This window comes from Eleutherodactylus coqui, chromosome 1 (genome assembly GCF_035609145.1).
Source record: "Eleutherodactylus coqui strain aEleCoq1 chromosome 1, aEleCoq1.hap1, whole genome shotgun sequence".
NCBI lineage: Eukaryota > Metazoa > Chordata > Amphibia > Anura > Eleutherodactylidae > Eleutherodactylus > Eleutherodactylus coqui.
Genome location: NC_089837.1, coordinates 300,692,565 through 300,715,401, shown reverse-complemented (window position 1 = coordinate 300,715,401; position 22,837 = coordinate 300,692,565). Strand labels below are relative to the sequence as shown.

General features: G+C 43.6%; 2 protein-coding genes across 2 annotated transcripts in view; one reads left to right on the top strand and one right to left on the bottom strand.

The window, feature by feature from the left end:
• Positions 1 to 7,955, top strand: part of LOC136573390 (RH-like protein) — a 39,866-nt gene extending 31,911 nt beyond the window's left edge. Inside the window, exons 8-10 of the mRNA XM_066574686.1 lie at positions 978 to 1,057; positions 3,443 to 3,516; positions 5,496 to 7,955. Of these exons, the coding sequence (XP_066430783.1) occupies positions 978 to 1,057; positions 3,443 to 3,516; positions 5,496 to 5,522 (181 nt within the window). The 3' untranslated portion in view covers positions 5,523 to 7,955. The remainder of the gene's footprint in view (positions 1 to 977; positions 1,058 to 3,442; positions 3,517 to 5,495) is intronic.
• Positions 7,956 to 11,307: 3,352 nt separating this feature from the next.
• TMEM50A (transmembrane protein 50A) lies at positions 11,308 to 22,464 on the bottom strand. The gene is made up of 7 exons (XM_066574694.1): positions 22,366 to 22,464; positions 18,845 to 18,947; positions 16,252 to 16,364; positions 15,450 to 15,517; positions 15,012 to 15,104; positions 14,341 to 14,401; positions 11,308 to 11,606 (listed from the first exon to the last, which is right to left on the bottom strand). The coding sequence occupies exons 2-7, from the start codon at positions 18,935 to 18,937 to the stop codon at positions 11,561 to 11,563; spliced, it is 474 nt and encodes a 157-aa protein (XP_066430791.1). The 5' UTR covers positions 18,938 to 18,947; positions 22,366 to 22,464; the 3' UTR covers positions 11,308 to 11,560.
• Between the last annotated feature and the right edge of the window lie 373 nt (positions 22,465 to 22,837).

Genomic DNA, 22,837 nt, shown 5'->3' with positions numbered 1-22,837 from the left:
CAATTCCAAACCTCGCAATCACCTTGTTTTTTCTTTTTGCCTTAGCAGCAGCTCCCTGACACTGGTTGCTTCAGTTACATTTACAGTTAACTAAAATCCCCAAGTCCTTATGCATGTCAGTTTTACCCAGGGGTTTACTATTTAGCATTTAATAGTGACATGTATTCTCATGTGCATAACATTACATTTATCAGTGTTAGGGTGCCCACCCATTGGCGTTTTTTTTCACTGCGAAATTCGCAGGTTTTTTTTTTCTGCAGGGGGTCTATGGGACTTGTAATGTAAAAATCGTGATATCGCGATTTTGCGCGATCGCGATTTTAGCTTTGCATGTCCCATAGCCCAAAGACCCCTGCAGAAAAAAAAAAACGCTGCGAATTTCGCAGTAAAAAACGCTAGTGGGTGGGCACCCTTAAGCCTCATTTGCCACTTTTCTGCCCAAACCTCCAATTTATCCAGATCCATTTGCAACCGTATACTGTCCTCTTCTGTGTTAATTACTTTGCATAGTTTTGTATTATCTGCAAATATTAAATGACTGTGCAATCCCTCTGCAAGGTCCTTAATGAATATATTAAAAAGAATGTACATTGTGCATAATTTCTTTTTCTTTCCCTATAGCTTTTTAGTGCTTCCTCGCTGCCCTCTTGCTTTAATAGTTTCAATGTTTTCTCTTTGGTATTCATTATCCCCTTTACATCTTTATGTAGATACGTTGGTTTTCTCCTATTCCTAACCCTTTTGTTTTCTGTAAGGTATGAACCGCTCACAGTGATTATTTAAGATGCTTTTAAAAGTTGCTCATTTATTTCTTTATGTCAAGTGTCATAAAGAAAAACTGTCTTCCTTGCTCATAGCAGCCAATCACAGAGCAGCTTTCATTTTGCATTCTGCTCCTGAAAACGAATGCTGCACTGTGAATGATTACTATGGGCAAGAAAGATAGTTTTAAGGTGATTTCTACTCTTTCTCCATAGACTAAGCTCCCAAGCACTGGTTGGTGCTGGCTGTATCCTTCTAACACTGGCACTAAGCCTCGCTGGTGGAATTCTTACAGGTCAGTACCATTTCCATTCAATCTCTTGTAGTCACTCAGGCAGGAAAGGCTTATCTGAGCAGATGATATGGCTGCACGTTTGGCTATATTTGCCTTTGAAGTGAACTGAAGGTGGTCACACGCTGGAGACCCTAGTTGTCCAAAAGAGCGATTTATATCACTTTATGCTGAGCATCAGCAACTTTTCGTTATTCTAGTGCAGGGTTACTACATGTAGGTGATGTATTATGCAGAGATGCAAAACTTTGTTAAAAGTTTGTTGAAACTTTAGTTCAACACTGAAAATGGAAGTGCAAAAAACCCTTTCAAATAGCTAACTGGTTTATACCAGATACATATATACATATACGTAACTCGTAATGAGACTAGCTTGAATAAATCACGAAGCAGTGGATCGCAATCTTTCATAAACATAACAACCAATAACATGAAATAACATTTAGATATGAATTTGAAAAAGGGCAACTATGTAATAATGTGATAAAATAATCATGATCTGCCTATTCTATAACTATGCTCAGATATTCAGGATCTATTCAGTAAAACAGTGTCAAGGAATGGGTACACAGTTAAATGAAGTTTACCTAGCTACGTTTTATGGGTTGCCTGTTTCCAACTAATCTAGCTTTATATATTGTATCATTGGCGTACTGCTAGGGTTTACAGGGGTTGCAATTGTGACACAGCCCCTTAGCTAGCCGGGCCTACAGGCTCCCCACCATATACTGATGTGCAGTGTAGCAAATATTTTTTCACTTCTGCGACCCTAATCTAGCGGGCAACCGGGCTGTGGGTGGCGCTCAGAGAAGGGAGGGACCATTACCTGGGCAACTGCCAATGAAACACTGCAGACTCCCGCAGCACACGATCCTTCTACCACTGAGAGACTGCAGTTGTGATTCGCCACAACTGCAATCTGCCAGGGCACTGCTGGCCATGTGATTGGTGCAGCTGGCAGTGTCTGGTTGTGGAGGATGGGAGATGACTCCGACCCACACAGCAGTGCTTGGGAGACAATATGGAGCATGCTGGTGTAGCCTAGGTATGTTCTGTATATAATTATATATGTACAGCTGGTGTAGGTTATACTGTAATTTATACTATCTGTCCATATATAATTATATACAGGAGATACCCCAGCATAGTCCATCAATATATACAGGGAGATGTATAAGGTGTACATCCCGTATATAGCGATATGGATCATGCTAGTATAACGTGCATCTCCTGTATATAATTATAAATATACAACTGTATTAGTTATACAGCCTGTATATAGTGATATAGACCATGCTGGTATAACCTGGGCATCTCCTGTATACAATTATATATGTACAGCTGGTATAAGTTATACATCCTTCATTTAGTGATATGGAGCATGCTGGTATAACCTGGGCATCTCCTATATATAATTATATATGTACAGCTGGTATAAGGGATACATCCTGTATATAGTGATATGAAGCTTGCTGGTATAACCTGTGCATCTCCTGTATATAATTATATATGTACAGCTGGTATAAGTTATATAGGCCATGCTGGTATAACCTGGGTATCTCCTGTATATGATTGCACACTTTACACACAATTAAAAAGACGAATAAAAAACCTGCATGCGGTTTAAAAAAAACAAACATATGCATTGTTTAAATCCACATGTGGTTTTTAATAGTGTATGCAGTTTCTTAAAAACACGTGATTTTTTTAAAACGACGTGTAGTTTTTATGTTTTTTTTTTTAAATTGTGGTTCAAAATTGCAACAAAAAACATGAACAGTGACTGAGGGACTACAAACAAATTTTCACATAGTCTAGAAAATGAGTCATGTTTGGAAATCCTATGCCAAGGGGCTAGATCATGTATGTAAATTTGTTTTACAGTTGTACGCAGCATGGTATGTGTGTGTCTGTGTGTGTGTACTTTTGCACCTGGGCCCCTGAGCTACACCCCTGTACTGTATATAAACCAGGATACATATCGTGGCATAGATCCATTGGCTTGTTTGCATTGAATTGGCATGGAATTCCAAGACAACAACCTTCATAGACCAACCATAAATGTTAAGCTGTACAGAAAACAGTCAAGTGAAATCCATAATGCATGGCTAGCTTTGGAATATTGAATATTTAGTCAGTCATTTAGGAAACTTGTAGATACATCTCTGAACTGGTATTTAGAATGCCAATATGGAGATAAATATATTTTCTGATTTCTAATTCTAGCCTAGCGTAGTTTAGGTAGATCACATCACACTGAAAAAGGTGAGGTCCATGCTACCTATCCACAAAAAGCAGATCTGGTTCATTTTCTGGTCACCAACAGTATTTATAAACTTACTTTCTAGAAACTAATACCAATTCATTTTCCACTTCCTACTGATACAGGTCTTCTACTTAAATGTAAACTACTGAGGCCCCCCAAGGAATGGCATTTCTTTCATGATCGACCATATTGGGAGGTAAGATATAAAATAAGTAGTTTTAATTATCCATTTTAATTGTCTTACACTTACCCCATTACAGTCAATAGGTGCCATTCAGTTCTGCCATAGGACTGACATGTTCGGCCGGGGGGAAAGGGGGGAGGGGTTGGGGTTTCCCCAAATGGAGCAGGACAATGAAACCTCCTAGCGCTGATGTAAATGTGCCCTTATTGCTTTTGTTTAAATTTTGTCACGTTCAAAGTTTCAGAATAGGCATGTTGTCTGTATACAATATGTCTGGGGGAAAACTGATGGGAAGATGCATACATGTATGGGCAGCATCATGGCTCGGTGGTTACCATTGTTGCCTTGCTGCCCAGGGGTCACAACTGACCAAGGACCATGTCTGCATGGACTTTGTATGTTTTACCCATGTTTGCACGGTTTACTCCAGGTACTCCAGTTTCCTCCCATACACCAAAAATATACGGAGAAGGTTCATTGCCTTCCTAAGAAATTGGCTCTGATGGATATTGATTGAATAGTGCCTACTTGGCAGCCACTTACACCCCTTGTTCCACAACTTTCCACATGACAACAAGAGCTTCTAAAGGCCCACTTACACTGAACGATTAGCACTCAAAATTCGTTCAAATGACCGCAAATGAGCGATAATTGTTGCGTGTAAATGCTACTATCTTGCACTTTTCGTCTGAACGATGATTTTTGGGTGAGCTTAAAATCCATTGTACAGTCCACAAGCTATGTTCTCAATGGGAGCTGGAGATTACATTGTATTCCAAATACCGGTAGTGTTACTTTTTCTGGTAGATATAACAGGCTTTGTAGGATTTCTAGTCTATGGCTTCACTCAGCGCAAAAAGTTAAAGCAAGAGGTAGGGCTGTAGAGCATTCAATTTTTACTCCTAAGGCCCATCCTCAATAAGTCTATCTAAAGGTCTGTTTAGACATAGTTTTTTCTGTTCAGTCGGTAAGCCAAACTTCTGACCGCTATATTTTTCCACACTCCATAAATGGCTCATAAATATTAATTAGTTAAAATAAATTTACTGCAGTAAAATAGCCTAATGTACTGAATGGCCAGTTTATCAGAGACACCTTCCCTTAGATGATTGGAGCTTCCCTGTATGAAAATTAGACATGTGATCCCAAAATGCAGCATAAAATCAAGTGATCTAAGTGACTAGCCAGGGCAAATATTTTAAAAAACTGCCAACTTGTTGGGTTTTCTTGTCCAATGGTATCAAGAGTATACTAAGAACAGTGGGATTGAGAAAAAAGATCCAGTGAATGTGAATCCTGTCAATGTTATCAACTCGTTGACAAAAGCCTGAGTTCTCTGATACATGTGGATCAATGGCACTAAAGCCAAAGGACGTCTAAGATGCTGCTACTGTATCAAAGTATCTATTCAGTGTAAACTATTCATAAGAAATAATATTCAATATATAATATTTCATACTTTTATTTTGAAGCCAGAGTTTAAGTCAATACATTTCTACTAACTTTAATTCTAACTCCACCCAAACTGACTCCAACTCCATAGCCCTAAGAATATTTACATACAACATGGATTAGCAATCCTCAAATTCAAACAGGACTGCCAGCAATCTACGCACAGAGAGATGCCTGGCATAACAGGAAGTGGTTGTTCATACGGTACAACCCCTTAAGAAATTACACTCTTAGGCTGCATTCACACGAACGTATATCGGCTCGGCTGCTGCTAGCACTTGTGTAATAGTGCCCAAAAAGTGACAGATAAATGCTCAACTACTATTTTGATTGGAGAATGGAGATGCCTTCTAGTATTTGGTGAAAAGCATCTTTTTTTAAGGTTGGCATCCTTGAGCCTTGCCTCCCTATATTTATGCTAGAGTCCTTTAAAGGTTTCTGGATGACTGGTTTTAGGGCATTTGTTTTTATTCCTATATGTTTAGTTTTGTGTATACATGCCATGCCAATTCTACCTTGTTTCTATCTTTTTCCTGCAGTTTCCCCACGTGGACTCTCATATGTAACAAGGACTACAGATGATTCCACAGCTGCCTATCTTATCACAATGTTTTACCAGGAAATATCAGCCTATGTTATGTGCCTTGTGGTCAGGGCTTGTTAATAGTGTCAACTACTAGAATAGCTGTGACGTAAAGGCAATAGGGACTGTAGTTCGAAAGCAGCTTGAACATGGAATGGAAACCATTCAAATCATTTTTATTTTTTATTACTAACAAGTTTCGTAATGGATTAAATTGGGTTTACCAGCGAAAATATTCTTAGGGGCCAACCTGCAAAGACCTATGGTTTGTCTCATGAAGTGAATGCAGCCGTGTATGGTTGGGGATAGGCCACCAGTCATCTTCTCACCTCGTCAACAGAGATAGTCATGTTATTGGCACCAGTGACATTATTAAAGCTGGCCAATCCCCAATCACAAACAGCGGAGTGATACAGTCAGTGCCACTGCTATTCTCTCTACTAGGGCTCTTTCACACGAGTGTAGCAATTTTCGGTGTCACGGCTACAGCGCAATTGAAAATCACGTGAACTGGTGCACAAATCTGCAGTTTGTGCGCCTGTTCAGACGACCCAGTTCCGGCGCATATACGCCAAGCCTGGTATGCTGTCAGGTGGGAGGAGACAGTTTAGCTCTGCTAAACTGCCTCCCCCTTTCCGCCCCCTCTCCGGATCTCGGCAAGGGGAGGGGGTGAGACAGGGCAGGAGCTAGTGTGCTAAGCTCCTGCCCCTTGTCAGCTGCCAGCAATAGGAGAGGGCGGAGCGGGGCGGGAGCTTAGCACCTAATACCCCCCCACGTCCCACCCCCTCCCATTGCAAACAGTCGGCAAGGGGCGGAGAGGAGGAGGGAAGGGGTTGGGAGTTTAGCAGGCATGCTGCTAAATTCCCTCCCACCTCCCTTCTCCGGCAGCTACCATAGGCTACAAAAGGAGTCTATGGGAGCTGCCGTCATATTCAAGCCAGAAGATAGTTCCTGAACTATCTTTCCTGGCCAGCGTAAAAGTGCCTGGCTGAAATGCGCACCTTATGGGCTATCTTTGCTGGCCAGGCACTTTTACGCCACGGGAAAATGCCCATCTAAACTGATGCATTGTAAACCAATGCATCAGATGGGCAGCGTATATCGGCCGGCCATGAAAGGGCGTCCGATACACGCTTGTGTGACTGAAACCTTAGACAGACGTTTAGTAAACACAATAACAAGTGCTGTTAATACCAAATCTCACTGTAATTATTATTTTCCCATAATTGTGACAAATATATGGTGGAAAATGTTCCTGAATGCATGAAGTGTAGCTCACACTTATTAGATGACTAGTAATCATTAAGAAATAGTACCAGTGTTTCTGGGGGTGCAATGCGCCACACAGCTCTGCTACATGGTACATCCATTATAATCCCAACACATCACACACACAGCTCTACTTCATCTATCCTGATTCCCACATATTACACACACATCTCTACTACATCCATCCTGACCCCACACATTACACACAGCTCTACTACATCCATCCTGATTCCCACACATTACACACACAGCTCTACTACATGCATCATGATTCTCACACACAGCTCTACTACATCTACCCTGATTCAGACACAGCTGTGGTACATCCATACTGATTTCCAGACATCAGTTCAGCAGACTCCTAGATACAGTGATCAGCCCCTGGTCATGTGACATTGTCACAGGCCCTGGTAGCTGCTGTCCAGTATACAGTACTTTCTACCAAACTGCAGAATGGCTCCTCCACAGCAGTGGCGTCACCGTAAGTCCTTTAGCCCACCAGATCTCTGTGGTGGCGGTAGGTCGGTGTCTTCTGTCAGGACCACTGAGTTGTCTCTGAGATAATAACGGCTTAGTTATAGTCTCATTTTGTTATTTTTGTCCTTCCCTTCCAAGAGCCCTAACAGTGTTGTTCTTCTGTCGGTCAGGCTCTGTGTTTTATATATGCTGTAGGAGCTGTGATGACGTCACCAGGGGTGGAGCATGAGAAGCACCCACACCAGAACATACATACTCACAGACAAGTGGTCATTAGTAATTTGATGACTTTAAATTGTGTTCCTTTAAAGAAGTTGTGTCATCATAGATATTGGTGGCGTATCACTAGAATATGCCACAAATATCCAATCAGTGAGAGTAAACTGTTGTGATCCTCGCTTAGTGCTTGAATGTACTGGCAAGAATGCTACTTTACCTGCTGTAGGCTCTGCTCACCTATTTTATGGAAAAGAGACAGGTAGGATGATTCTGTCAATGCACCCCACTGATTAGACATTGGTAGCCTATCCTGAAGTATGCCACCAATACAATTATGAGATAACCCCCTTTAAGTAGCACTTTAGTGGGGTTTACTAGTCAAAAGGAAAGGCATTCATGTAAAAGGCGTTATTTAGTTGAGTTGCCATCATAATAAAAGTTTTTTTCTATACATAGTATGTTTAAAATTATATTCTAATATATTAGATTTTTTATATTTTCATTGCAGTTTTGTTTCTCTCCATCTCTGGCTTTCTCCTGGAATTGAGTGTATTATTTCAATCATATGATTAAAGGGGTTTACTAGCACTTTAATATTGATGACATATCCTTAGGTTTGACTCCTGGCACTCCCACAGCTCAGCGGAATGAGTTGTCTTTACTTGAATGGGATGGAGCTGCATTACCATGCACAACCATAATCGTATGTATAGTGATTTGCTTCAGCAAAATAATGAAAGCGATGTGGTGCTTTTGCTAGAGTTCTACAGCTACTTCACTGAACTCGCTGGGCAGACAGGCCCCACTAATCAAATATTGATAGGCTACTAATCTTAAAGTCCTGGAAAATCCCTTTCAGAAGGCTTATGCTACTCATGTAATCATCACAATGTATGGCTGCTTCGTTAAAGGGGTTGTTTGAGTTGTACCATCTTAATACAACACCTTTCCCATAAAGCAACTTTACAAATTATCATATGCTCAACTTTCCCCACTCCGGCTGTGTTGGTGGTTGGTCCCCCGCTCCAGTCTCTGTCTACAGCTGCAATTCCACACAGTTTACAAGACGTCACAGGGCTGCAGCAAATAACAGAGCTCCGTGTACACCCAGACACAGCGGGAGTAGGGAGAGGTCAGCATATGACAATTTATTATGTTACTCAATGGATAATAAATAATAATCTTTATTTGTATAGCGCCAACATATTCCGCAGCGCTTACATAGACAGGGGGGAATACAGAAAGACAAACATTACAGAACCACGGTTACATAGTAATCAGTTGATGGAAACAATAGGGGTGCGGGTCCTGCTACAACGAGCTTACATACTACAAGTAATGGGGGGGATACAGAAGGTAAAGGGCTGGAGATGTGCATGGTATGGCGAGGTGGAGAGTGAGGGGTGCTGTACACATAGACAATAGTCAGACATTTAGCTGTGTAACGGATAAGGGGTTGTACCAGGATGGTACAACTCAGACAATCCCTTCAAGTGATGTCCAAATAGTAAACTGCAAAAATGTGAAAAAGGAATGCCAATATCAGTCTATAAAGTGTTCACATAGTATATCTGGGGAGAAGAGTCCACCAAAGACATGATCTGGATTCACAGACAGGCTTTCTCAGAAGAGAAACATTCCAGCAGTAGCAGATTCTGTACAAGGTTAGCTTATGGAGGTTTCCAGATGACTGCTTTAAGGTAAACGGAAATAAAAAGACTCAATAAATGATTCAGATTTTCATTCCTAACCTACGTTCCCCCATTGTTCCAAAGAACACTAAGGCTGGTTATGCACATTAGATAGCGGCCAACTAAGGAAGCAGACAGAGAAGGGAGAAATCCAACTTCCATCCCCTGACACGTTATCAAGGGAGAGTCTGGAGGCCCCCATACACATCAGATGGCCCTCCTGAAGGGGTATCCCACTGAACTCATTTACTACCTGTCCATATGGTAGGTAATAAATGTTGGATTGCTTGGGGTATGACTGCAGGGACCCTCAGGGATCAGTAAAACTGTGCACCCCAAGTCCTCCTAGTGAATGGAACAGGGGTGCACATACCTGACCAATGTTACACTCACAGTCTATGGAGATAGCTAAGTGCTGCATTGCTCTTCCTCAGTCCCATGGAAGTGAATGGAGCAAAAAGGGTTCAATTGCACTTTTTTTTTACATTTCACCCTGTTATGAAGTAGGATATCACAAGGTTCACCCGTGCCTATTGCTCTCGGTTATCAACCATTTCCCTCCGGAATGAATGCTGTCATGCATTAGGGGCTCAGGTGTGCATCCTGTGACAAGCAAAACTCAATGCATATTCACAAGGCTTCACGTCGCACCAGAACAGTTTTTTTTTAATCTGCTTTTTTTGATGATAGCCATTGATGTGGCATTCACATTTCTTTAGCTTCTATGCATCTTAATAATTACTAACAAGGAGGAGATGCCATTGAAATGAGTCTTTCCCCTTTGTTCACCCTATTCAAGCAACATACATTCACACGAAGGAGCGTCCTGGAATTATGAGTAATCTAAGACCCGAAACCAGTTATATTTTCAGAATTGGGAGTCAACCACAAGCCCAATGCATTGACCCCCCAATTGCATACCTGCTGATCAATCTTCCATATGTGAGGTTTGGTGTTTGCTCATAGATTAATGAGGTTTTCATCTGGAAAATTTCGGCCTCTCCATGACGTCACGTGAGGGAAGGTTAGACGTGCAGCTGGACGAGCCTTTAACCCTTTCAGGGCCTCATCTGACACTCAGATTTCCCTGCATGGCTCAGCTATCAGTCGAGATCTGACATGATTCTAACACTAGGCAGGACAGCGCAGCTCCAATGTCAGAAGCTGTTCTGCATATTACATATGCAGGACAGCGCTCTGATGGAGCATACTGTAAGATACATATATAGAAAAGCCTCGGACTTTGAAGAGCTGTCCTGCATAGTGTTAGAAACATGTGCTATACACATTGTATGCAGTTATAGGATGCCTCTGTATAGCACTGTATAACAGAGATAGCTATATACATATATTTATAGAATTATTAAAAGTGATCTTCCCGATGTGAAACACTCAATCACATTTAATAAAAAAAAATTGCTAATAAAATTATGATAGGTCATTTTTAGGTGTTTCTGTTGAGCTATTCCAAGGAAACCACAATGCACTTTCCCAATAAGAGCTGGAGGAGTCTGCGGATAGCAGGGAAATTGGGGTGGTGTGTGTACCCACAGTTTTAACCCTTTCCAATCCAAAGTAGTATTTGTGTTTGGGCTGCTGGAAACCAGAAAGGTCCATATCCAGTCAGCGAGCAGAGCCTGGGTGGCTGACCTACCTGGCAGTAAAATGCTCAGTGGTGGCAGCGAGGTGTGGAATACCACATCGTAGTGTAACTTAGGCTGCATTATGCACAGGTGCAGCATCTGGGGGGCTGGGAATAAGTCCACTCTGTGGTCTGCCTTAGTGGCCTCCGTTACACACCCTACTTAGAATATTTTTAATGTTTTTCCAATAGATGATATGTACATAAAATACAACTTGTCCTGTAGAAAACAAGACCTTATATGGCCAGCAACCGAAAAATGAAAAAGTACTTTTTTTTTTTTTTTAAAGCGGCAAGAGACCAAATAAAAATGGAGGTAAATACCCTCTGGTCTTCAGAGGGTTTAAGTTTAAATAAACAAAGGGGTATGAAAGATTCAATTGAGTGGATGGAGTTGTTTCTAAGTTTTGTCTGGAAGTATGCAATTGCTTCAGTGAAGCCCGTTTTTATAATAAAATCTCAAACCATAATGACATACAAGTATCGGCTTTTATTAAACGCTTCTTTTATTCTTCTTACAAAATCAACACATAGAAACCAGAGGCCATTTCCTTTAAGACAAGAGAGTGCAAAGACTCGTATATAGTTATTAACAGCAAAACAAGTATTTATTCAACATTCATGAGTAGCAAAGAGTTTGGGTTCTAAAAAGAGAGTCTTATATATGTGTTTACTGGGAATGTGCATTAGAAAATATGCAGAGATGTGATCTGTAGGTGTTCTTTATTGCCATAAATCTTCAGTCCGACCAAACTTGAAAACCAGACCCCTGTAAAAGAAAGTTAGTATTATAAAAAGTTAGAACTATATTGTTGTAGTATGCCAGGCCAAAAAACGCTACTCTCTCCCTTTTCAAGATGCCCATTATTCATTGTGACAAATAATAAGGAGAAAGCAAATCATAATCATTGCATAATATAAGGAAGCCGTTCACACCTTACAGGAATAGGAGTAAACCAATGTGGCTCAATAAAGATGTAATGGAGGTAATAAGCAACAAAAAGAAAGCGTTCAAACTACTAAAATAAGAAGGCAGTGAAGAAGCACTAAAAACCTATAAAAAAGGGGAAAAAAATTATGTAAAAATCAGATAAAAGCAGCAAAGATGGAGCCAGAGAGAGACTTATTCCCAGGAGAAGGTTGTTATTAAAGGTATATACTCTGGGTAATCGATAAGAGTAGGGTACTACAGGGGTCTGTTTTGGCCCCTTTTTCTTTTTAATATATTTATTAATGACCTGGTAGAAGGATTGTTCAGTAAAATATCAATTTTGCAGATGATCCAAAACTATGTAAAGAAATTAATACAAGAGAGGACAGAATGCGGTAGCAAATGAATCTGTATAAGTTAGGGGCTTGGGGAGAGAAGTGGCAAATGAGGTTTTACACTGCTAAATGTAGAGCTATATACATGAGCAGAGGAAATACAGGTCACCATTACACACTAAGGGCTCCCACCCACTAGCGTTTTTTTCTCCACTGCGCTGCGAGAGTAAGTGAAAACTCTCGCAGAGCGAGAAAATCGCTGCGATATCGCTGCAACAGTCTTTTCAATGGGGCCAGCGGCAGCCCCATTGAAAAGATATGGAGAATGCCGCGGACTTCTGCCACAGGAGTTTCCTTCATCCCCGCGGGGACCGATCCCATTGAAAGCAGTGGTTTCTGACAAGCCCTGCAGAATGATTATCGGAGAAGGGCTTGAAATATAAGCCCTTCCCCGATAATCATAAAAAAATAATAAAAAAGTTACTCACCTCTCCTGCTGTCAGCCGCGTCCTCCGGCTGGCTCCCCTGGCACTGCTACTGAGCTCTTTCAGCAGACAGGGATTTAAAAATCCCCGCCTCCTGAAAGGGCTGTGCGGATTGGCTGAGGGCTCAGCCAATAGCAGCTACTGCTTAGCTTTTGGCTGAGCGCTCAGCCAATGGCAGATAGCTCTTAGCTATTCATTCATGAATAGCAATATCTTAGCTATTCATGAATGAATAGCTAAGAGCTATCTGTCATTGGCTGAGCGCTCAGCCAATAGCTAAGCAGTAGCTGCTGTTGGCTGAGCCCTCAGCCAATCCGCACAGCACTTTCACGAGGCGGGGATTTTTAAATCCCCGTCTGCTGAAAGTGCTGGACAGCCGGAGGACGCGGCTGACAGCAGGAGAGGTGAGTAACTTTGTTTATTATTTTTTTAACCACTTTTTTATGATTATCGGGGAAGGGCTTATATTTCAAGCCCTTCTCCGATAATCATTCTGCAGGGCTTGTCAGAAACCACTGCTTTCAATGGGATCGGCAGCAGTGCCGATCCCATTGAAAGCAATGGGATAGCATGCCGCGGACTTCTGCCACAGCTGTGACAGAGGATTCCTTCATCCCCGCGGGGATGAAGTAAACTCCTGCCACAGCTGTCACAGCGGTGGCAGAAGTCCGCGGCATTCTCCATATCTTTTCAATGGGGCTAGCGCTGCTGCCGCTGGCTCCATTGAAAAGACTGGCGATGTCGCAGCGATATCACAGCGATTTTGGGATATCTGCCTGCGTTTTTCTCGCACTGCGATGCGAGACTTTAACTTTAGAATCGCATCGCAGTGGAGAAAAAACCTCCAGTGGGTGGGAGCCCTAAATGGGAAACCACTGGGTAACACTGACATGGAAAAGGACTTGGGGATTTTAGTTAACTGTAAACTCAACTGGAGCAACAAATGTCAGGCAGCTGCTGCCAAGGCAAATAGGATCATGGCCGGCATCAAAAGAGGTATATGGGCACATGATAACATTGTTTTCTTTACAAGTCACTGGTCAAACCACACATGGAATATCGTGTACAGTTTTGGGCACCGGTAGTCAAGAAGGACATATCAGAGCTTAAGCAGGTAACTAAAGTAAAAATGGAATGGGCGTACAAAAATACTCAGAGAGGGTATCAAAATTGGGATTATTTAGTTTAGAAAAAGATACGCCTGAGGGGCGACCTAATAACTATGTCTAGATATATCAGGGGACAATAGTTATACCCAGGACTGTGACTGTAACAAAGGGGCACCCTCTGCGTCTAGTTAAAAGGTTTCTTTATCAACATAGATGAATTGCAAGATTTGGACTTGGGAAGGATTTTTTTTTGCTTTTAAAAAGGAGGAAAATTGGCTTCTACCTCATTGGGTTTTTTGTCTTCCTCTGGATCAACACAGCAGGCGGTGTTGGGCAGATAGGTTCTATCTTATGAAAGTGGTCCTAAATTGGGAATGGTCTATTATCTCAGAATTCCAGGGCTTTTAGAAACAATTGTCTTCACTTTATCTGGAAAATTTAGGTTTTTGATAGTATAAATTAATGTACACAAGTAAATTAGCTGCAGATTATTTGCTACAGAAGGGCATGTGAATGGGGTTTCATAAATTCCCGTACTTGAGCTACAGAAGAAACATGCAGCATGCTCTATTGTAGATTATTTCCAGATTCACGGCTGTACCACATGCAGATTCTACTGACAGTAAAAAGCATGTTTACTTACCCAAAAAATATAAACGCATTTTGAAAAAACACAGCTATCCCCGGATACACTATCTTAACATCTGCAAGAAAACAACACAATTTACATTGTTCCAACTATTCTAAAATAATCTTAACGTCAGAGCACATAGACAGAAGGCACCCGAATCCACAGATTGTGGCAGGACTGGATCACTCTTGCATGTGTATGGGCGCCTCCGGATTTTAACCCTAACAAATGGGAAGGAAGGATCGGCACAAGGATTTTCAACACCCAAGTCTTTTGTCCCCCCTGGAAATAAGCCACTGAAGGTTTATGGGTACCTTAAGGGTAGGACTACAGTGAAACCTTTCTCAAGTGATAATCCTACAACAGAAACATCCAGAGGAATATTATTAATTCACACTAGTGTGTTCGTGCAGGTATCTTTGGCGCGTGCTGTGCAGCAGTTTCCATAGATTCCTATGGGAGCTGGAAAAAAGGTTGGGTGTGAGAGTTTAGCTGCATCCAACACTCATAAACAAAGACAGGTGTCTGTAGTCTAGACATTAGCAGAATTTCTACCGACAAGAAAACATCTGCATGGAATTGCTGGATGTATGTACCATGCGTATTTTCTGCGGTTCGATGCGCACTATGAAAGTGAGGGGTGGCTCGCCAGCACAATAATCTATGGTTTTGAGCATACTTACCTTGGGACACATAACCACCAAACAATATCCACATGGAAGCAATCAAAGAGCCAAAGGCCAACATGAAGCCCAGGAAAAGCCAAATTCGAGCACCTAGAAAAATGAAAACGGAAAAACACATCTAAAAGAAAGGTCACATCAGGTTTCCCAATCAAATCCCGAAACCTCATTTCTCAGCTGCTTGCACACATGTCTCAGTGCTGCCATATACTATGGCTTTCTCCACAGTACAGTGCATGTACATTTAACCCCTTCCTGTGTATATTTAGTGCACAGAATGACATAGGCTCAGGTTTCACATGTCTTTGGTGCTAGATACAGGAGTGTATCCGAAGGCAAAGAAAGCAATCACATTTGCTGAAAAGTGTTATGCAGCAAAACATATACACATAATAAGCCATCACAGTGAAAGACAACATGTAGAGTCCGTTTTATTACCTGTTTGTCCCATACATCCCTCACTGTAACTGTCACCACGAACCTGGCCATTGGACACGGCATTTATCCTACAAAATAAAATATATGAAATTACTAACTTTATGCACTGGACTTTAAATGAATGAGTTCTGCAAACAGCGTCTGTCACCTCTCCGACACGTCTGTTTTGGTAAAGATGTCTATTGCTTGTGAAACAATTCCTGAGCAGCTCTACTTAGAATACTACATTGTGCTTTCCTCCTGGAAATATAAGTGAGGGCCCTTTTACACGAATGATTATCGTTCTAATTGTTCGTTTTTGCATGATTCAGCAATCGTTCAATGTAGATATGGCTAACGAATAATAATTTGTGCGCTTTATCGTTCCTCGCTTGTTTTATACAGGTTCCGTGCAAAAGGTTCACAAACTATTCCCATTCCCAGACTTCCCTGACAGACCAATGATGCATGTGAATACACAGTGCAAACGCTTGCACAAGCACTGTGTGTGAAATGCATGTTACTAGAATACACGCAAAAACGTGAAAAAAAAAAAGGCAGGAAGAATTTTTTTTTTGCGAGTGTATTAAAACGTGGTGCATACGCAGTACATATGCAGGCATACGCACACAAAAACACATGCATACACAGGGAAAAAGATTCAATACGCAGGAAAAGACAGCTAATTACACGCAGCGTTTTACGCTTACGCTTGTGGACATGAGGCCTTACATATACTAGGGGCTAGCTGCATCATGAATAAAAAAAATACAGATATGAAAACCACTGGAGTGGCCCTTTAAGAAAAAAAGTGGTCACTTACATTAAAAACGCTACAGTAGCGATAACACCGCAGGCATGGTATGCGTGGTTCAGCTCTGTTTCCTTAGGGTATTTAACCGCGGCATCAATGATGATCCACCAACCTGTGAAAAACTAACCAAGCCATGTTCAAATTAATATTACATATGTAAAAAAGTATCAATCTCTAAAAACAACGGATAAAGATTGAGGGCCTGCGCATGCGCAAATGACAGGTCGGAATCTCCTCAGGACAAGCAAAATCTTGCGCTCCGCCGTTCTGCAATCTTACAGTGCATGCATGAGATTTAAGTCCTGTGAACACTTGGCCTTGTCATGTGCGAGTGCGCTGGCTGCCAACTTCATGAGACTGCATCCACCCATCGGACCGCTGTGTCTCAGCATATGGTGCAGAAACTTTTAAAGCACACATTTTTTAAGGTATATCCCCGCCATTACTTATACATGCAGCAGATATGGAAAAACAGCTTCCACGTTGCTATGGGCAGTTTTACATAATGCCGACGGGTTCCCTTAAGGCTGGGTTCACACTTGCCGTATTCCCGTCGGAAATCTTGCGGTTTGGCCACAGCAAAAACCACAAGATTTCCGCCGGGAGAACCGCCGCGGTTTAAGCCGTGGCGGCTTTGAAGCGGCCCGGCAGCATGCTTTTCCGTTGCGGCTGGCTCTCCCATAGAGGAGAGCGCGGCCGTAACATAAATAAACAAAAATCCGAATGTAAACAGACATGCTGCTGCTTTTGAAACCGCAGCTGCGGCCGCCGCAGCTTCAACCGGATTTACCGCAGCGGATTAGCCGTCCCGTGTGGACGAGGTTTCTTAGAAACCTCGTCCACATGGCTGGCTAATCCCGAGATTAGCGGCCGCGGGAGGTTTTGCCGCAGGCGGATCTGCTGCGGCAGAACCGCGGCAAATCCGCCCTGTGTGAACCTAGCCTAAAAAGTATAGTCCCATCTTACACATGTATGGCAGATCCACAGGATATACCAGGTGTTGAAGCACTTAAGAATGCGGCGCTTTCCTTTTTCCTCCCCACTTGCATAAAATCATAACTCTTATTTATACCAAAGAAAAAGACACTTGACAATAGTGTGCTGTGCTGTCAGCTTGCTCACTTCATATGTCTCACGATCCACTGCTTGCTCAAACGGGTTCACCTGCCCCCGGTCCTGGGCTTAAACAGCAGAAAATTCCATGCAGGAAAAAGTGTCATCCACGCTTGCTTGCAGAATAAAATGTATAATCTTCCTTTATTTAAACATATTTAAAATTTGCCAGGCATACACATCTCTGGACCAGACGCGTATCGGCTGCACCACTGACGAAGGCTCTGGACCAGACGCGTATCGGCTGCACAGAGCCTTCGTCAGTGGTGCAGCCGATACGCATCTGGTCCAGAGATGTGTATACCTGGCAAATTTTAAATATGCTTAAATAAAGGAAGATTATACATTTTATTCTGCAAGCAAGCGTGGATGACACTTTTTCCTGCATGGAATTTTCTTATTTATACCCCGATGTAGCTGTTGGAAGGCTTGTTTTTTTTGCAGGGCGAGTTTTATTTTTCAATGGTTTTACTTAATATACTATCAGTCTTTTGAAAGCAACCATAAGGGCTTATTCAGACGACCGTATATCGGCAGGGTATTCACCCTGGCCGATATACGGCCTCTCTCTCTGCAGGGGGAGGAGGCTGGAAGAGCCGTGGGCAGTGCTCTGAGCTCCCGCCCCCCCTCTGCCTCTCTGCACTATTTGCAATGAGAGGAGGCGGGACAGGGGCAGGGCTAAGTTCTGGAAATTAGCTCCGCCCCATCCTGCCTCTCCTCATTGAAAATAGTGCAGGGAGGTGGAGAGGAGGTCAGAGCACTGCTCCCAGCTCTTCCAGCCTCCTCCCCCTGCAGAAAGAGACTCCATATATCGGCCGGCGTGAATACCCGGCCGATATACAGTCGTCTGAATGTACCCTAAGGCTGGGGTCAGACAGGGTGGAATTGCTGCACGGAAATTCCGCCTGCAATCTTAAGCCTGAGACTAAGCAGCAAAGTGGACAACATTTGCAAAAAATCTAATCCACACGCTGCGGACAGTCCTCTTTGGCAAGCCACGTTGAAATGGACATGCCGCGCAAAGGTCAAATCTATACCATGTCAAATGTACCGCTGTTTCCACGGCGGGCTCTCTCCTCTATACGGGGAGATTCCTGCAGCAGAATACAGGCGGACAAACCACTTCAAACCCGCGCCTTTCCGCTGCAAAATCTCATGGAATTACCGTGCGGTCCCGCTGCGGACAATCTGCGTGATTTCCGCCCCGTGTGAACCCAGCCTTAGGGCTCCCACACATTTGCATTTTTTTTAACGCTGTGCTTTTTTAACACGAATGTCAATGGGACTTTCTAATGTTAAAAACGCATTGCAAGTTTGTGCTTTGCGATTTTTGCGCAATGCGTTTTTAATATTAGTAAGTCCCACTGACATTTGTATTAAAAAAAACGCAAGTGAGTGGAAGCCCTTAGGGTGATGTGGCCCTTGGTTCAAATGCATATGACACCCTTGCTCTAAATAAACAAGTAGCACCTAAAGGTACAGAACTTACCAGAACCCCAGCTCCGACGGATGCGATCGTGTTCCTCTTCTCTCCCCAGTCTATGCACTCTGAGCAGCGTAAAGTGTCGAAAAAGCCAGACATTGTGAATAGCCTACAAGAAGAAGCACAGAAGCCTGAATACTACATCATGTACAACACAAAAGTACTAGAGGACTGTGCTCACAAAATTCAAATGGGAGCTTCACCCAAAATGGAAAATCCCCCCTACTCGGCTGTTCTGTCCCTGGTTTACCCGCGTCATCTTTTCACATTTTGTTCATGCAGACCTCTTCTTAAGGACTCGATTTCCTTGTAACAACAACTTTCATTTTTTTCATCTAAATTACTTCTGCTAGTAACTTTACTGAACTGCTACATTGTCTTAATTTGATCTTGGGCTTGTATTAACCCATTAATGACAAGTCATTTCTGGCTTTTACTTTTGTTTTTCCTACCCACTTTAAAAATCTACCATACAGCTCCAAATACAAGTACTCAGGGTCAAGAGGGGTGCCGCCCCCCCCCCCCCTCCATTGACATAACACAGCGGCCGTTTAGTACTGAACAGCTGCTGTTTACACTGAACGATAATCGTTCAACTCATCATCCATCGTTTATGCAGCATGAGCGACGGACGATGAGCAGATCGGCTGCTGTTTACACTGAACTCTCAGCACTGAACAACTGCTATGTTAAATGAATGGAGAGGGGCAGGGGAGAGCAAGGAGTGAAATCTCCTCCAGCTGCTCTGCTGTGAACCAGCGATACTAGTTCCTGTGCAGCAGCACGAGAGCGAGTATGTGTGGGGACCAGTGTCAAGCATTGTTTGCCTGACATTCATCCCGTGTAAATGGGCCTTTAGTCGCTGCTGTAACAGATTGCAGGAGGTGCTAGATGACCCTTTTGTCGCTCCCATAATCCAGCACTGGCTGCATAGAGAAGATGAGACACCTGTAAGTGGAGACATTCCAATGACAATTATATTATACACTCATTGCCATAAACAATCCCTCCCCTAGAAGGAGTTGTCTGCATTGGATGAACGTTTCTCTGTGTGATTGTAACATTGATATAAGTAAGTGATTACAATATCAGAGCAAAAGGATCATTTATTGTGGAAAACTGAACACTTGAAGGGAGGCTCTAGGACCCTGTTGTACTGCCTCTAGCTTGGATGTAAAATGTGATACAGGTGAGCATGGAGGCTCTAGGACCCTGTTGTACCTCCTCTAGCGTGGATGTAAGATGTGATACAGGTGAGCATGGAGGCTCTAGTACCCTGCTGTACCGCCTCTAGCTTGGATACAAGATGTGATATGGCGGGCATGGAGGCTCTAGTACCCTGTTGTACCGCCTCTAGCTTGGATACAAGATGTGATATAGGCGGGCATGGAGGCTCTAGTACCCTGTTGTACCGCCTCTAGCTTGGATACAAGATGTGATATAGGCAGGCATGGAAGCATACAGGCTCTGTATAGTATCCTGCTGCATATTGATCCACATTTTCTGTAACAGCCTCTAGATCATGTAAACTCGTAAGCTGTTGAAGTTGGCATCCCAAATGGTCCCATACATGTTCTATTGGTAATAAATCTGGTGACTGGGCAGCCACAGAAGTGTGACAATGTTGTGGAGACATTCCTGTGACACCCTTGTTGTGCGCGGCCCAGCATTATCCTTCTGGAAAATCTTGGAAGCCGCCATGAGAGGAACACATGTGGCTGCAGGATGTCCCGAACATATCGCTGAGCTGTCATTGTCCATCGTATCATTACTAGGGCTGGCTGACAGTCATATGTGATGACACCCCAAGACCATCACACCAACGGTGGGAGCAGTGTGTCGCTCCACAGCAAGGGCAAGATTAATGCATTCGCCCCCTAGGTCTCCTGAGGTGAACACTAAACCCCGATTCGTCGCTGAAGTCAAGACATTTCCTCTCCATAGCAGTCCCGTCTCAGTGTTCACAACACCACGGCTAACGGAGGCGATGTTGTGTGGGTGCCAAATGCAGTAATGGGCGTCGTGAGAGCAAATGTCCTTCATCTAAGCACATGGAAATGGTTTTGACAGACACAGGGGCCTGTAATGATGGCACCCCTGTCTATGGATGGCAGACAACGAAACATTTGGAGTTCCTCATGCTTGTCGGATGATCAGACAATCCTCTCTCCTGGTGGTCTGTGAAGGGCGTCTTGAGCATCTTGCCTTTTGTGCATGACCTCACGCATTCACTGGTCCCAACATCTAACAGTCTGGTCAGTACGTCTGTTAGTGGGTAATTCGGCGATACGACTATCCAGCTTCTCGCATTCCAGTAATGCGCCCCCTCTCAAACTATGTTACCTTGGTTAAATATCTGTGTCGTAGAGGCGTCTAGTGGTCAACAAGCTCTACACAAGCGGAAAAAGAGGTCTCTACACACTAGTAGCAAGGGAACCACTTCTAGGGCAGCTGCACACAAGCGGGTCGGATTCTGTATGCTGGAGCCCGCAGCGGAATCCGACTCTGCCCGGCCGGTGACGCTGCGTTCCAGTCCTTTTTCTGTACTGCAGATGGTCCTAACAGCGAGCCATCGGACATGGGCGGTACAGATTTTCCCACGTCGTCGCAAGCCGATGACTCAGAGTCCATGACCTTCCCGCAACGTCAATTGCGGAAGGGCTGCAGATCGGACGGCTTCCATTGACTTTAATGAAAGCCATCCGTGTGGAATCTGCACTAAAATAGAGCGTGCTGCGACTTTTACTCTGCGAGCGGAAAATCACAGTTGATTTCCGCTTGTGTGCAGGAAAACCCACTTTTCTATAACATGCCATGGGCGGCATTTGCTGCAGAATCCAGAGGCGGGCGCCCGCTTTATATTCTTTAAAGCAAATCCACCCATGTGCAGCCGGCCTTCGGTGACAAGACCGTTCATCTAACCCCCCCCTAACTCTAATCACTTGTATGTCTTAGATGTAACTGCATGCCCAGTTTTACAGCAGAACAACTCTTTCTAGATGCTGCATATTTTGGACAAAGCGTATTCTGGACGTGCTGTTTCTGATCCCAAGTGCAGTACCAGATACTCCCAGTAGAGGCGCACTCATGTCAGCCATTCCTCCACATGACATCACATGACTCTGGCCACCACACAGGGACCAGTATGTTCTCCGTAGGTCATCATTACATGCTGCGCCCCTGTAAGGACAGGCAGGCCCTGTGCAGCACATGCAGACATGCTCGGGAAGTAAAGGGTTAACCCATCTCTGGGCTCTTTACATCACTGTGATATGTTACCGGTGACCGCTCTGCCTCCTAACGGCGGGGGAAGAACTACACGGACGACGATCACAACACTACATAGCTAATCTACGCATACAAATCCAAGCAGCCTCAGCAGCTCCGGGGAGTCAGACTACCGGTACTGCGGAGGCTCAAGACAAAGGGACATCCGGCATCAGGACGGCGGCCATTACTGGTCATGGGGCGCGACATGTGAGCGAACAGCGCCACCGAGTATCCCCGGGAACAGCTACAGCACTAACCTGCCCGATCCCGGCCACAGATAAACAGGCTGCACGGATACAGTGACGTAGGAGCGCTGCGAGACAATTCACAGCGGAGACAGCTGACTCCCGGAAGTCCCAGAGCGGCCATTTTGATTATGGGCAGACACTAGAAAGGGATTTTACAATATTGCCCTGACTCTGGGGTCCAAACCCAGGCTGCACGTTAAGTGACGTTGTATCACAGTTCTGTCACACAACTCAGGAAGGGGCTTCATATGGCAGAAAACCAGTCACAGTCACAACAACCGTCCATCACAGTAACGGATGGGAGGATGCGCGACTATCCCTACACAAATGGGCTGTCTGCCGTGTGACATCACCCGCATCCATCATGTATACTATATACAGCTAGGGCCTCCCTCACAGGTGCGCTGTGGAAAGCGCTGCAATTTACTGCTTCGCGTCATTGATGAGGAGCGTTAAATGCTCGAAAATAGGACAGACACCA